We start from the raw sequence: 15,251 nt of genomic DNA on the forward strand, positions 1-15,251 counted from the left end.
AAAGAAGTACTGCTCATTTATACAGACAAATTACAAAGGACATGTTTCATAAAATAATCATTTCAATTCATCCAACACATAATATCACTGCAAAGATGAAATGACATTCACAAAACTAAATGCACTCATAGGCTTTCCTTGAATTGGTAGTCAGCCATCTTTTCCATTATTTCAGCTGTAGCACCACCTGCAAGACATATAGTCAAGTTAAAATGCAGTACAACTTGTAGTTTTATGAAGGTCTGTGCTATTATTGTTGCACTGAAGGACATAATTTAATTAACGATAGATTTTTTTATCCATTATTTTTATTTGAATCAGGTTTTTAATTTTAATATGCAATATGCAAGAATTTAATAAATAGGTGTGGAAGAAAAATGAGTATATGTTTTTGACAATACTATAAGGCGCACCTAAAAGCCGAAAATTTTCCCATAAACCCACAGTGCGCCTTATAATCCGATGCGCCTTACATATGGATTAATATTCATATTAAAATGGTGAAAAACAAGATCGCTGAAAAAAAGCCGGCAGTCTGGCCAGCAGTCATGCCGCGTTCCCGCCACCAAGAGGCACCCTCACAAGGCACTATGCCCCCTAACAACGAAGTCCCAGCTCTCACTGAACTGCTGTCAGACGGCAGAGCAGCCTGTGGAGAGCACCAGTGCCTGGCTACGATAACATAGCAAAACATAGTGAATTTTAAACAATTCTATTGATTAAGTTTGACTGACTTATCTCGGTATTTCCCAACCACTGTGGCGCCACAAATAACCAACTTTAAAGTTAATTGGTCTAAAAAATGCCATTGCCGAGTGTCAGTCCTGTATTCTGGAATCTAGTGACGGTCCATTCTATTAGTCTGTGGAAACACATGGAGAAACTGGCATAAAGGTGAATGAAAGACCCTCAAAGTTGAACTTCCAGCCTTTTTTGAAATTTCAAGAGCAGAGTCACTGCTAGACAAAGGTACCTGGTGTGCTGCATTGATTTGCAAATGTATTTGATACCTGAAACAACATGTTAGTTTGTGTGTGTGTGGGGGCACATTTTAGGCTTGTGTATTCTGTGTGGCAGCGACGTGCTGTGAGATTGATGGCGGTGAGACACCGACGTTAAAGTCAGTTCGATGAGTAAAAAAGAGCGTCGCATTCGACAGTAAATTTGCAGCCTGACATCAAAAACTGGTTAAAAAAAAACTGTTTAGGACACACAGCAGCAAATAGCTGTACCTCACCTCCGACTGGACTACTGATCGATCGAAACAATATTTAATTAATAAAAGAAGACGAACGTTGGAGCTTAAATATCCGTTTTGAACTTCAGATCAGGAAATAATCCGCCCTGTTCAAACTGAGTGGTCCATGACTTCTGTTAGGATTTGGTGCTATGGAAATAAAATCAAATTTGACTATGTTTTTAGATAATTTTGAACTACAGTATTTTGTAGTACTTTTATCAGTAAATGTCAATAGTTAAGGAAAAAAACCCATGTGGTATTGACTTCTTTATAAGATGGCAAAGTGATCAAGTGATCAGGTTTCGTCGATGAGGCTCAGAATGGCCTCATTGACATAACAATATTGCGGTTCACAGCTGATTAAAGGTACTCACAGTCATGAATGCTCTACCTAGTGGACAAATAGCGCAACTACAGCCATTAGTTTTTTTTAATCAATTTTTTTATTATATGTGCCTTATAATCCGGTGCACCTTATATATGAAATAAATTATTTAAAAAAACATTAAAGGTGCGCTTTATAATTCGGTGTGCCCTATAGTACAGAAAATGCTGTATATGTACAGTGGTACCTCTACTTACAAAATTAATTGGTTCCGGAAGAAATTAAGCAAGTAGAAAATTTCGTAAGTAGAGACGCGTTTTTCATGCAAATGCCCTAATCCGTTAAAAGCCCCCCAAAATTCCAACATGTTTTATAAAGCATAAAAATGCATCAAAACATGTAACAAATACATGGTACGGTTAGATTATTACACAATAAATGAGAGTTGTACACGTAAAAATGATGGTCATTTACCTTTTAACTGCTGTCGTCATTGTTTTTTGCCCTCTTTGGTTCATGCGCTACCACCTCACGATGCTGAACAACAGAGTGAATTCCAGTACTCCTTTTGAAATTCTCCAACCACCCACGCGATGCCTTAAACTCCTTAAACTTCCTTTTGTTTTAATAACGTGGCGATTGCAGATGCATTACGGCCATAATCTTTGGCGAGATCAACCAAACGCATCCCTTTCTCATGCTTTACTATGATCTCTTGCATTGTTTGTACGGACAAAATAACTTTTCTTCATCTTTTCTTTTCCTCTTTTCTCCGTCACTTTCTTGGGGCCCATAGCGAATACTCAAAAAGTTAATACAGTATATTTGCACAAAACTACCAGAACACCTCACGGGTCGAGGACCGGGTGACGAGGACCCTGCATAAACACCAATCTAGCTCCACACAGAGGTCCCTCTTAGCCAATGGGATGACAGGAAGATACTAGGTAATAGTCAATGGCAGAGCAGCTATGAGAATGTTGCGTTCAGGAACCTGTGGGAGCTGCGAGTATCAGCACATACTGAATTTTTACCTTTCGTGAGTCGAAATTTCTTTCGTAACTAGAGGTAATATTTTCCTGCTGAGAAATTTCATAAGTAGAAAATTTCATAAGTAGAGACATTCGTAAGTAGAGGTACCACTGTATTAGTTATCAACAACAACCAACAATTTCATTATTTTGGGTTTCACTGACTTTTTTGGTTAATTTGCTTCTACAGACACATTAACACAGGACACTTATTTAACGTTCCTCCTGTGAGTGAACTGATATCCATGGAAAACCATGGAAATGGTTTTCCATGGAAATGCACAGGACTGTTCATTAAGGTAGTTCTCAAGAGTATGAACAGCTGACTTACAAGCATTCAGAGATGCGAACAAACATGTGCCGCCATATTTGACTACTGTCCTGCAGTTCCTTTTTCTGCCACAACACCCACCGAGCAGCACTGCTGCGTTCACCCATCTCCAACGGTTGTCTCCCTCTTTTGTTGTTGTCTTTGTCAGCATCTCTGAGCGTTAGGGTTTATACCTTGGATACTTTTGTTTATCACGGATAATAAGTGCTGTTGATGACAGTGGCTGTGGTATGTTGGCAAAAAGCATAACGGACATGATGGTAGTGGTAGCAGTAAAGAAACGCGATCATCTCTGTGATGCTTACCAACAAGAACTCGTCCCTCCTCCACCTCTGCTCTAAAGATAAGCTACACTACTGTACTGCAGCATAGGTATATCTCACCCTAAGTTGTTGTTAAGGTTATAGAAAAACACAGGAATTGTTTTGGAATAGTAAAAAAACTCATTTATTTTTAATTTACCAAAAAGTACATACAGTGGTACCTCTACTTACAAATGTCTCTACTTATGAAATTTTCTACTTATGAAATTTCTCAGCAGGAAAATATTGCCTCTAGTTACGAAAGAAATTTCGACTTACGAAAGGTAAAAATACAGTAGCTGTGGGAGCTGCTGATACTCGCAGCTCCCACAGGTTCCTGAACGCAACATTCTCATAATGCTCTGCCATTGGCTAGTATTTTCCTGTTATCCCATTGGCTAAGAGGGACCTCTGTGTGGAGCTAGATTGGTGTTTATGCAGGGTCCTCGTCATTCTGCCCTCAACCCGTGAGGTTTTCTGATAGTTTTGCCTTACAATAGTAACTTTTTGAGTATTCGCTATGGACCCTAAGAAAGTGACGGAGAAAAGAGAAAAAGACGAAGAAAAGAGGTTTTTTTGTCCGTATAAACAAAGCATGAGATCATAGAAAAGCATGACAAAGGGATACGTTTGGTTGAGCTCGCCAAAGGATATGGTCGTAATACATCTACAATCGCCACGTTATTAAAACAAAAGGAAGTTTAAGGAGTTTAAGGCATTATGTGGGTGGTTGGAGAAGTACAAAAGGAGGTCTGGAATTCACTCTGTTGTTCAGCATGGTGAAGCAGGAGCGCATGAACCAAAGAGGTCAAAACACAATGAGGACAGCAGTTAAAAGGTAAATGACGATCATTTTTATTTTTTTTATTTTTTTTTACGTATGCACAACTCTCTTTTTGTGTAATAATCTAATCATAACATGTATTTGTTTTGATGCATTTTTATGCTTTATAAAACATGTTGGAATTTTTGGGGGCTTGGAACGGATTAGGGCATTTGCATGGAAAACATGTCTCTACTTATGAAATTTTCTACTTACGTAATTTCTTCCGGAACCAATTAATTTTGTAAGTAGAGGTACCACTGTACAGTTTGGTTTTTACACTGCGGCCGTAGATGGCTGTGAATCATTAACATCAGATTCTGACAGTCATATTTGTATTTTCCTATTATAAGGTTATTTCTCATACAAATTATTGTGATTTATTTTCAGTCTGTGTTTTGTTCCAGAGTCCAGAAACAGTCATTCTTATACTCAGAGCTTTTCCAACATGCTGAAAGACGATGCATGCATTGTGAAGAATGCTGCAACTACTATTGCTGTTTCCTTCTGTTTCAACACTTTGAAGTACGAATTGGTGTTTGACAAATGACATGTAAAAAACATTAAATAAAATGTTTTGACCTTTAACAGGCAGCAAAGCATACATATGTAAGGCTTATTGTAAAAATTAATTTACCACTGCAATTTTTTCATAAGATTAATTATATGGTTTAAACAAGTTTGGCGGGCCGGATTACAAAGCCCTAGCGCCATAGTTTGTCCACGCCCAGTCTAGTCAATTGAATTTAGGTTCATTATATTACTCTTAAAACATGGATTTTCTAAAATAACATTTTCCTGTTTGTGGATTGTATATGCGAGGTTTCCTGTCTGTATAACTTTTCTTATTTTATGAAAAGAGAGTGAACTGGGACCAGACCAGAAACTTAATGGAACCACAATTTTTTTCCCTCCCTCCAGACAAAATGAACCAAACCAGAGGTGTGAAAGCACCCTAAGACAAATTCTAACACACACATAATTAGTAGTTCAGTATGTCAGCTTGTAATTTAGTAAACTGAACTGACTGTCTACCTTGTTGGCAGCCTCAAGTGAACTGATGAGGGTGTTCAACTCCTCTCTGTCCATCTCTAGCGTGACAGAGCGCAGGATTCCGTTCTCTCTCACATCCAGACACAGACTGAGCAGAGGAGTATGGAGAGATGAGATCTTATCGCTGGACAGAGCAAGCTAGAAGGACAGGATGGAAACAGCAACTATAAATAACACTCCATGGTGACAAAACGCCCTAAATGTAACAAATTCACTCATGACTCATCCTCTATACTTTCACCAGGTACGGTGAAAATATAGTAGTGTTTGTGTAGATTTCCGTTCATCTATAATTGATTTGCTGTCTCTGCATCATTCTAAACATGGACTTTCAGCATTTTGTTAATCATCTCATTCTTTTTCTATTTCAATTCAAGACAGCGTTACAGACTTCCTAACCTTGCCTGGACTTGTATTTAAGGTTCATACTCAATCTTCATGGATTACCATGATCTGAGGGAATCTATACAAGCATACCAATTAGATATTATGAAGTCTGTATGCTGTTTATTTGAGATTACAGTATTTTCTGCACTATAAGGCGCCCTGGACTACAAAGCACACCTTCAATGAATGGCCTATTTTAAAACTTTTTTCCATATATAAGGGGCACTGGGTTATAAGGCACTCTGGATTATAAAACACATCTGATTATAAGGTGCACCTTCAATGAATAGCATATTTTAAAACTGTTGTCACCAGAATAGGGCGCAAAGCATCATAGGCGCATAGAATAGAAACTACTGTAGTGGCTGTGGTTGCGTTATGCATCCACTAGATTTGGCTGCGCTAAAGGGATTGCATTCAAGACTCTGCAGCCTTTTCTCAAATTTCAAGAGCCAAGTCACTGCCAGCCAAAGGTGCCTGGCATGCTACAATTGATTCGCAAATGTAGGTGACATCTGAAACAGCAGGAAACTGGGGGGAGAGGGGGCGAAGCTTAGACTTCTGTATTCTGTTTGGGCTGCTGACCAATTAGGCAACAGCCCGGGGGCTGAGGTCACAGCTGAGAACTCATCTTCAATGAATGGCCTATTTCAAAACTTTTTTTCATACAGTGTATATAAGGCGCACTGGATTATAAGGTGCACTGTCAGTTTTTGAGAAAATTAAAGGCTTTCGGGTGCACCTTATTGTGTGGAGAATGCTGTACATTGAACATAACATTCAGGTGCAACAATCTTTGGTGCATTCCATTTTTGTTTTTCTAAAATGAGCAGACGTATAAAATGATAATCATTGCATATTTTAGTCCAATACTTTTCACCAAAAGAATAAATGAAGTTACCTTAAGCTGCCAGTCGAGGTCTTGCAGAGCAGCTGAGGAGATGAGGTTAGTTCTTTGTAACAGACCGCAGCGTATCTCCTCTTGTCGGGCTCTAAGCACACTCAGTACAGCCTCAGCATGGTCGCTGCCCAAATCTGACAATCCAACCTGCACCTAACAAACAAAGGAGGAGACCAAAGAACTGGTTTGAATTTAGAGCAACAACTAACTGCTGCTGGCACCTCAGCCAAGCATCCAGCTCTGTTATAACTTTGTGTTACGACCCTTGGCTTGGGGTGGTAAAGGGAACACAACATAAAACCAGATTGAAGATGTTCTACAGCTATTAATTAATACAATGCAGTTTAATTGACAAATAAACGAAACAAGGTGTAAAAACCAAACTAAGACGGACCGATGGGTGCTGCTCAAAACAAAGAAAAAATCTAACACAAGGAGACTCACTATGGAGCTAATACTTTAAGGAATACACAAATGAACAAGGTAGACAAACTCAAACTCCAAACCATTACTCGGTCGATTTACTAAAAGAAAACAAGAATAAATACAAGGGGGATCCAGTTCCCCTAAGCCTAGTGTGTTCTAACATAAATTACCTACTTGTAACCGTAGCATTGTCAAAGTTTAAAAACGTATCCCTGGCCCGTCTCTTCATATAAACCCTAATCAACTAAGTGCCTCAGTAACACACGATTGAAGAAGTCACACAAAACCATGAGGCACGTGGCAAGCTCTGTCTCTAGAGTGGTAGCTGCCACGACTGTCACGCTCGTGGGGCTTTTAAAGCTGAGGCTCTGGCTGCATTCCAATGATTGGTCTCGTCCAGCATCCGTCCACCAATCAGCAGGTGGAACTCTGCAGGAGCGAGAAGCCGAGATCCACGCCCCTTTCAGTTGGAGCCACTCATAAGCTGGGGTGACACACTGCACTTTACATACTTCAAACATGTACAGAGATTTAAACAATGAGGGCACAGCAGGGGCCGTAACACTTTAGTTTAAAGTTCAACACCATCTCCTTCAACATAGGCTTTGTGTTTTATGAACAGATGTTATCCTGATGGATGTCAGGAAACAGTTCAACTCAAGAGCATCTTGACCTAGTGCTACAACATCCCTTTGTGTCTCACCTCCTCATCGGAGCTGTTCTTCTCCACTGCCAAGCGGAACAGGGCTGTCAGGGAGGTCAGCACCTCCTGCCACTCCTCAAGGCTCCAGGTGGCGCTATAGTACCCCCTGGCAGGAGGGTCCCGTCCACAGAGTCCATCCACCACCCTGTGACACAGCTACAAGCCATACAACACAAAGAATTGGCACCTGTTTTTTATTATCATTACTACTCTATGACATTTGCCCAGGGACATTATTCCAAAACAATAGATTTACTGGCAAGGCAAATTATCTTTAGAACCTGTTTGAAATATCCTATAGCTTTAAAGCTGTTTGTCAATTAACTAGCATAATTTTTAAACCTAAGCTGTAATTCGTCATGCCAATATTAATATTTCATATATTTTAATTTGTGTGAAGAAACTCTATGAACCACATCTGTCATGGCTCTCAAAGTAGCATAGATAACTAGACGAAAGACAAACAAGAACCAATGTGTCACAGACTGCAACATCCCGCGACACTCCTGAATTCAAATTTTTCCCTGCCCTTCTTGCATAGGTCAAAGATCAAAGTTAGTGCTCTGACCTACTTTCATAGATCAAAGCACTAGCTCTGATCTATGTTCTTACAATGGCCTTCTCCCCGGTCATTCTATCTTATCCAGTTCCTGAGATAGATAGATAGATAGATAGATAGATAGATAGATAGATAGATAGATAGATAGATAGATAGATAGATAGATAGATAGATAGATAGATAGATAGATAGATAGATAGATAGATAGATAGATAGATAGATAGATAGATAGATAGATCCTAACGGACAGACACACTAACGGACTGACACACACTGTCAATTACAATACATCACCGCTTTGAAGCTGGATGTAATAAATGAAAACAAAACTGACAAATGGAATAGAGTTTCTGCTGCATGATGGTATTTTAAGTCCTCATCTCATTAAGTACTTTTAATTACAACAGAAACAGGCATATCTTCAGTTCACAATATTGGTGTTATATGAGACTTCACAAGGTTCTTGAAATAAATCTATTGAACCCACACATCATTTGGAGGTCGGTTTAAGCATTTCCAAAATGGTCATTTTAAGACCATTTAGGTGTTTAGAGCACGAAGTTATCTGGACAAATCTGTAAACGAAAGCACTGAAGATAAATCATAGAATAAGTACCAGAGGAATCTTATTTTTCTGTGTGTCTCTTTAAAACGTACCAATGTGTGTCATCCTTTTCGATGTCGCCCTACCTCCCTTTTTTTGTCTGCATGTTTTCTCATTGTTTAACCCCATAAATGGGGGTCAATTTTTTATGAAATCAATGCTTGTTGTAGTCTTGCAGCATAATCTTTGCAATCATAATCTAATGTGTGCATGTGACTATCACCAGTCCTCTCTGGGATCTAAATTGCAGCCTTTATTAGAATTTCCTATTGTGAACCAGAGAGGGAAATGCATCACCTCTGTTAGTTAAGGGGGAAGCAAAAGGAGACAGGGAGAAAAAACACAAACAAAGTAGTGGATAGACAGGCAGTGTTGATGGAGTGAAAGAGGTTTGAGCTGTTTAATTATATCTAACAACTGATACCTTAATACCAATTTTCTAAAACACCAGATTAGTGGAGGTCCTGAAAGTATAGATAGGCCACCAGAGGAACAGTGCAGAAGGAAGATAGAGGGCATGATATTGTGATGTCCGAAGAGACTCATCACATTCTGACGGGACCAAACGGTTCTCAATTGGACTCGACAGAAGCTGGTAAGCCCTGAACGAACATGCATGTGTGATTGAATCTAACGCCCAGAGAGGCTACTAGAACCCAGCATGGCCACTCTAGCCGAGTACCCCCCAACCAGCAGCATCCAGGGGCGCCGAGAACCGCGTAGACCCAGAGACCAACAGGAGGCAGCGGCTGCCACCACCAGGGCGCCCAGGACAGGCCCAAGGGGCACAGGGTAAGGAGACCCACCCACTCATGGGTGTCCTCATCACAGTCTCTAATCCATCCATCGTGGCTGTCCTCTCCACTGTCTCTAATCCGTCCATCATTGCTGTCCTCACCACTTTCTTATAATCTTTGCCCTTCATTCTAGCAGAAACTCTTCTGTCCCATCAGACTCTTTCTTCCACCTGTTCCAGTCTGCTAGGATCTGTTTTTTCAACTCCTTACCACACTCACTGTTGCTCTAGACAGGGGTTGGGAACCTTTTTGAATCAGAGAGCCATGAAAGCAAAATATTTGGAAATGTATTTCAATGCGAGCCATACAAGTATCTATCTATCTAGTTTAAGCTTAATTCAACTTTATGGGAGTATAATAAGCCTCTGAATTTATTAGTTTAAGTAATGTTGTTATAATACTCACCGTTAATGTGATTTCTGGTGCTGCATGGATTTGCCGATGGCTTTGTAGTCTGGTTGGTACTTGGTGAGTTTAAGCTTCATGCAAGCATTGAGGCTTTCATCCGTTAAACGTGATCGTAGGTCGGACTTAATGTTTTCAAGATGTGAGAATGACTGCTCACATGCATACCTAGATCCAAAAATGGTCAACACAGCAATGCTCACACGCTGCAGTGTGTGGTATGTGACAGGAAGTGCGTTCCACGTTTTGATTATCAGCTGGTCTTCGGGATGAAGTTTTTTAATTTCTGTCCACATGTTCTTGCTCGCTAACTCTGCTTTCTGTCGTGTGATTTTTTCCAAATCTTCATTCAGTGACTTGAACTTATTCACCCACATGTCTGATGCCTTCAGGTCAGCCACTTCCAATTCAAAATCTCTGACGGAGACACCAGGAATGTAACTCAGGTCGGCTGTGTTCAGAGAACACTCGTTTGGATGGGTGATGAACTTAAAAAGACGAGTGTGCTCATGAAATTCTCCAAAGTGTGCTTTGAATGACTTTAGCAGACTGGATGTGAAGCTAGCTAGCTGGTGGAAATCCAAGTTTTGAGTGGGCTCACTCACTGCGTATTCTATAAATAGTCTCAGTTTTTCAAAATGTAGTAAACGACCTGTTTCAAGATCCATGTTTAAGAGCTCCAGCTTGTTTTCAAAAGCAAACACGGCTTGTTGAAATGATAACACTGTATTTCCAATGCCTTGCATTTTCACGTTGAACTGGTTCAAATGTTCAGTCATATCCACCAGATAGTAAAACTTAAGGAGCCACTCCGTTTCGGCTAGCTCAGGATGCTCAATGCCTTTCATTTCAAGGAAAGTCCGAGTTTCGTTCAGGCAAGCCCCAAAACAGCTAAGAACCTTCCCTCGTGACAGCCAATGCACATTGCTGCGCAAAAACAGACTGTGATAGTTATGTCCAACTTCATCCAGCAGTGTTTTGAACTGGTGTTCATTGAAGGTTTGGGCAGCAATAAAGTTGATCACACGAATGACCAGTGACATTACTTTGCCAAGCTCCCCATCACACATCTGTGCATTAAGTGCCTCCTGGTGTAGAATGCAATGGAAACTTAGGATGGGTCTATTTTCATGTTCATGGAGAAGCGCCACAAATCCTTTGTTTTCCCCCATCATAGAAGGAACACCATCAGAACACACTGAGAGAAGTTTACCTATTGGCAGATTTTTTTTTTGAACAAACTCCATGAAAGACTTGAATAAATCCTCGCCTCTTGCGGACACTTGTATTGGCAGAAGAGCAAGACTTTCTTCGTGCAGTGTGTCACCAGCAGCATATCTTGCAATCACACTAATTTGCGACAAATGGCCTAAGTCTGCTGACTCAACCAAAGCCAGGGAAAAGAACGGTGCTGCATTTATGTCCTTCATTTGCATTTCTTCCACTTGGTTTGCCATCATGATGATACGATCACGAACAGTTCTTGCCGACAGAGGCATGTCTTGTATCCGTTTGATTATCTTGTCTTTGTTCGGAAGATCATCAAAAAGTTCACTGGCTACATCCAGCATGAACATTTTAGCATACTCACCGTCTGTGAATGGTTTTCCGTTTCTCACTATTGCTAAAGATCCAGCAAAGCTAGCGGAATTACAGTCTCCTGGCCGGTTATGTACACGGAGTTGCTGCTGGCTAGCTTCCACTTTGCTGCGTAGCTCTTGGCACGCTTTCTTTCTCCTTTCTCCTGCAGGGTATTTCAATGCAAAGGCATTATGACGCGTGTCAAAGTGCCGCTTTACATTCGACCGTTTCATCGATGCAATTTTGTCATGGCATATTAGACACACGGCAGAACCCGTTCGCTCCACAAAGGCAAATTCTTCGGTCCATTCTTCCTGAAAGGAACGATATTCCAAATGTCTTTTTCTCTTCGACATCTTCTTCGTTGAAGGGCAGACTGATTCAAAAGGGGGCCTTTACCTGTTTACGCAGCAGCGGGCAAAGTAGGCTATTATCATGCAATTATAATAATGGACAATCGCTCCTGCAGCCAACTGAAGCCCTGCACAGGAGGGGAGTAGCTAAAAAAATGTTGTATAGATTAAAACAAGCAAGAATGTTTTATATTTTATCTGCGAGCAAGACGCAATCTTCCTGGCGAGCCACGTGTTCTCGATCCCTGATCGAGACCGACCCAAATTATCTAAGTCCACCTCCTTTCGTTTTTCTCCCTGTAGCTTCACTCTTCCTGCTCCACTCCTCTCATTTATACTCAAAATATTTTGTCTTACTTTAGCTAATCTTACTTCTTCTCTACTCGAACGCGTGTCGCCACCTTTCTAAATCTTCCTCCACCATTAAAAATAAATGATAGATAGATAGATAGATAGATACTTTATTAATCGTGGACTGCGACTCAACCACAATCAGTACCGCTGAATATCTGAACAATGAAACACTTCGCAGAGCTTCCAGCGAGAACTCCAACCCACGTCCACCTGCTGTCTCTACTCCACGTTCGGAAAACTGAACCAGTGTGGCTGGAAGTGAATTCAGAGGTCGGTACTTACTTTTCGGCAGTCTAAAACGGAAAGTCTGCTAAGCAACGCCGCCATCTTTCCCACTGGTCCCGCCCACTGGTCAGCTGATGTGAGTCACGTGGGCGACGTCACTGCGTTCACGTGACCGGAGAAACGCTATAGTCCCCGCTGCTCGGAGGAACGCAATGGGAGAACCGGCCCTTCATGTTATTCGGCGATAGTGAAACTTGATGCTGTGAACAGACCGTGACAGCCGTAACCTGGTCGTTATTATGGAGACTCACACGCAACACTGCTGAACTACTTCAGGTTCCACGCACACGCCTGACCTTGATGGTTACCAGGGAAACACGCCGAATGCAATATTAATATTTAATCATCTTTATTTTATGTCAGCTGTCATTAAACTATTCATATAGTACTGGTCACATAAAGAAAGATGTAAGATTTAAATCCACTCAATGGGCGCTGAGAGGCGTCACTCTTCGAAAAAACAACAAAAGAAGACGGAAGGTCTCGGCTGGGGAGCTGGTCCCTGCGTCAGTCATCCTGCTCTGCGTTCTGCGCGGACGTGTGAACACCTCGTTGTCCAAACGGGGATGTGATCGAACGGAGTTTGCTGAACGGATCGGACAGGTACGTGGATCCGTCACGGCGATGACCGCAGGTTTGCTCATTCATTTTTTGCGATTGAACATCACGGAGAGAGATCCACAGCACACCATGGGCCTGTGTCAGGTGACAGTACTGCACGCTATGTGTGATCGAAGCTTTCACTGTGTATTGATCCGATGGAGGTTTTAAAACATCATCCTTGTAGAATCCGTCAGAAGAAGCTGATGATCATCTGTCACCGTGACGTTGGCTTCAGGTCTCACGTCACGGAGTCAATCTTACATTTATCAATACGATAAGTTGGACAAACAGGTGGGGTTGGCCGAAACGCTGCAGTTCTACAACAGGTTATAAATCCAGTTGAGGGAAAGTGGATTGCATCAAATTCTGTTTTGATGCCATATTAAATGTAAACTGGTGTGTGTTTTAATCCCAGATTAGAGGACATATGATGTGATGTCAAGCATGTGGTTGAAACTGACGGGTGGAGCGGCATTCATCTATATATTGCATATTTATCGACAACAAAGGCAAAAATAAACTTGCAGGAAACCTTAAGTGTAGAGGTTCTGTAGTCATAGTGAGGTAAAGTGTTGTTATTTAGCAATTTTTTTTTAAATATATACAGGAACATTATGTTAATAAATAAAACCTGATATATAGATAGATCTTGAGAACAGATAGCACTGGCTACTTATCTATGATCTAGAAAACCTTGTGTGTTTCCTGCAACTATTCCTCTAAAAGACTTCTTTTGTTGTGCTTTAACACTGTAGGACTATTAATTTTGAAAAGATGCAATAAGTATTGTGGTACAAAGAGAAAACCTCACTACAATTCTACTTGTACAATGCCTCAAAACGAGGCATTGTACAAGTAGAATTGTAGTGAGTATCATATTAATATGCGGCATATTTTAAGGCAGGTCAGAGCATTACAGCAAATGTCAGCTCAAATACTTTTTAACAAACACAGAACACACCTGCATTTGAGTGTACTGAAAAAAAAATTCTACCTTAGATTTTTACATTAGAACATGAAACAAAACAGATCCAAACCTATTACCCAACCAATTTGATTTTTGTTTTTGTCTTCTTAGATTCCTTCTGCATTCTTAGTTATTGTATATATATATATATATATATATATATATATATATATATATATATATATATATACACACACACACACACACTGTACTAACAATACACCGCCTTTTGTTCACATACATGATGCTTAACAAATAAAGATTGGATTGGATTGGAAACATTCACATGGTGGCTGTTAGACTTCAGAGATTGATTGATAAACATATTGACAGCTTTCTCCAAATTCAGATTTTATTGCACTAAAAACCAGCCTATGGATGACGTAATGCTTTAATACTACGATGCAAGTGTCATCTATCCATTTCCCAAAGGTTATGACAATGTCAATATTGATATTTATGAACATCAATATTCAACATCAACATGTGAACATTAGTTTTCAAAGAATCTGTTGTTCTGGATGATGAAGGGATAGGACAGTCCTTTATTAGTCCCACAGTGGGGAAATTCTAAGTATTTACAGTAAATTACAAGTAAGGTACAATTAAAAGCAAGTTGCAGTAATATTTCAGTAAAATCATATTACTAGAAATATGGTGTATTATTTAGAAGCGGTTTCATGACACTGAATAACAAAACTTTGAGCTGGACCTTGGTATAGATGTTTAAGTACAAAAACTGAACTTTGATAATGTAATTACACCCGTGCAAGAAATTTTGCTTTTATAATCTCATAGACATTTCAGAGTATTCCAAATTGATACTGAAATATTCCCTGAGCTGTAAGATATTTTTGAATAGGTAACCTGTGGATTTTAGATGTTAGGGTTTGTGGGGTTAAAAATGCGTCTGGACCTGGTGTGTTTCATATTTCATATTTTTCAAGCTCTTCCAGATCTTTCTTCAAAACAGAGAGCTCACATACTTTGTCTGTGTTGAATGCACATGAAAAAGGTGTTGTGATCTCACAACAGAGAATTACAGTACATGCTGTGTAATGCCAGTGGAAAATTTGCTGTAGATTTGCTGTGGTTTTAAGGACAGATTCTGAAACGTGAACCAAACATCCTCCAATCATATTCCTCATCAATTCTGTACTGCTGAATTCTTTAAATATTTCTTCATTGAAAGATGAAGCAGCGTCCCACTTGGAAAACGAA

At 40.1% G+C, this 15,251-nt stretch overlaps 2 protein-coding genes across 5 annotated transcripts in view; one reads left to right on the forward strand and one right to left on the reverse strand.

The window, feature by feature from the left end:
- commd8 (COMM domain containing 8) lies at window positions 1-12,542 on the reverse strand. Its single transcript, XM_068339596.1, has 5 exons — window positions 12,458-12,542; window positions 7,523-7,678; window positions 6,394-6,546; window positions 5,088-5,243; window positions 1-187 (listed from the first exon to the last, which is right to left on the reverse strand). Exons 1-5 carry the CDS (start codon window positions 12,500-12,502, stop codon window positions 167-169), a joined length of 531 nt encoding a protein of 176 aa, XP_068195697.1. The 5' UTR covers window positions 12,503-12,542; the 3' UTR covers window positions 1-166.
- A 41-nt stretch (window positions 12,543-12,583) lies between these two features.
- atp10d (ATPase phospholipid transporting 10D) overlaps window positions 12,584-15,251 on the forward strand; it is a 51,359-nt gene continuing 48,691 nt past the window's right edge. For all 4 annotated transcript variants that reach the window (XM_068339591.1, XM_068339592.1, XM_068339593.1 and 1 more), the window contains exon 1: window positions 12,584-13,063. The gene's annotated coding sequence lies outside the window, so the exon portion shown is untranslated. The remainder of the gene's footprint in view (window positions 13,064-15,251) is intronic.

The sequence above is a fragment of the Antennarius striatus genome, chromosome 17 (assembly GCF_040054535.1).
Source record: "Antennarius striatus isolate MH-2024 chromosome 17, ASM4005453v1, whole genome shotgun sequence".
Taxonomy (NCBI): Eukaryota; Metazoa; Chordata; class Actinopteri; order Lophiiformes; family Antennariidae; genus Antennarius; species Antennarius striatus.

Coding starts and splice junctions, on each gene's coding strand:
- commd8 (XM_068339596.1), bottom strand. CDS start 12,502: ATGGCGGCGTTGCTTAGCAGACTTTCCGTTTTAGACTGCCGAAAA. Junction 6,547..7,522: donor AGAACAGCTCCGATGAGGAG/GTGAGACACAAA, acceptor TTTGTTTGTTAG/GTGCAGGTTGGATTGTCAGA. Junction 5,244..6,393: donor ACCTCGACTGGCAGCTTAAG/GTAACTTCATTT, acceptor CTGTCCTTCTAG/CTTGCTCTGTCCAGCGATAA.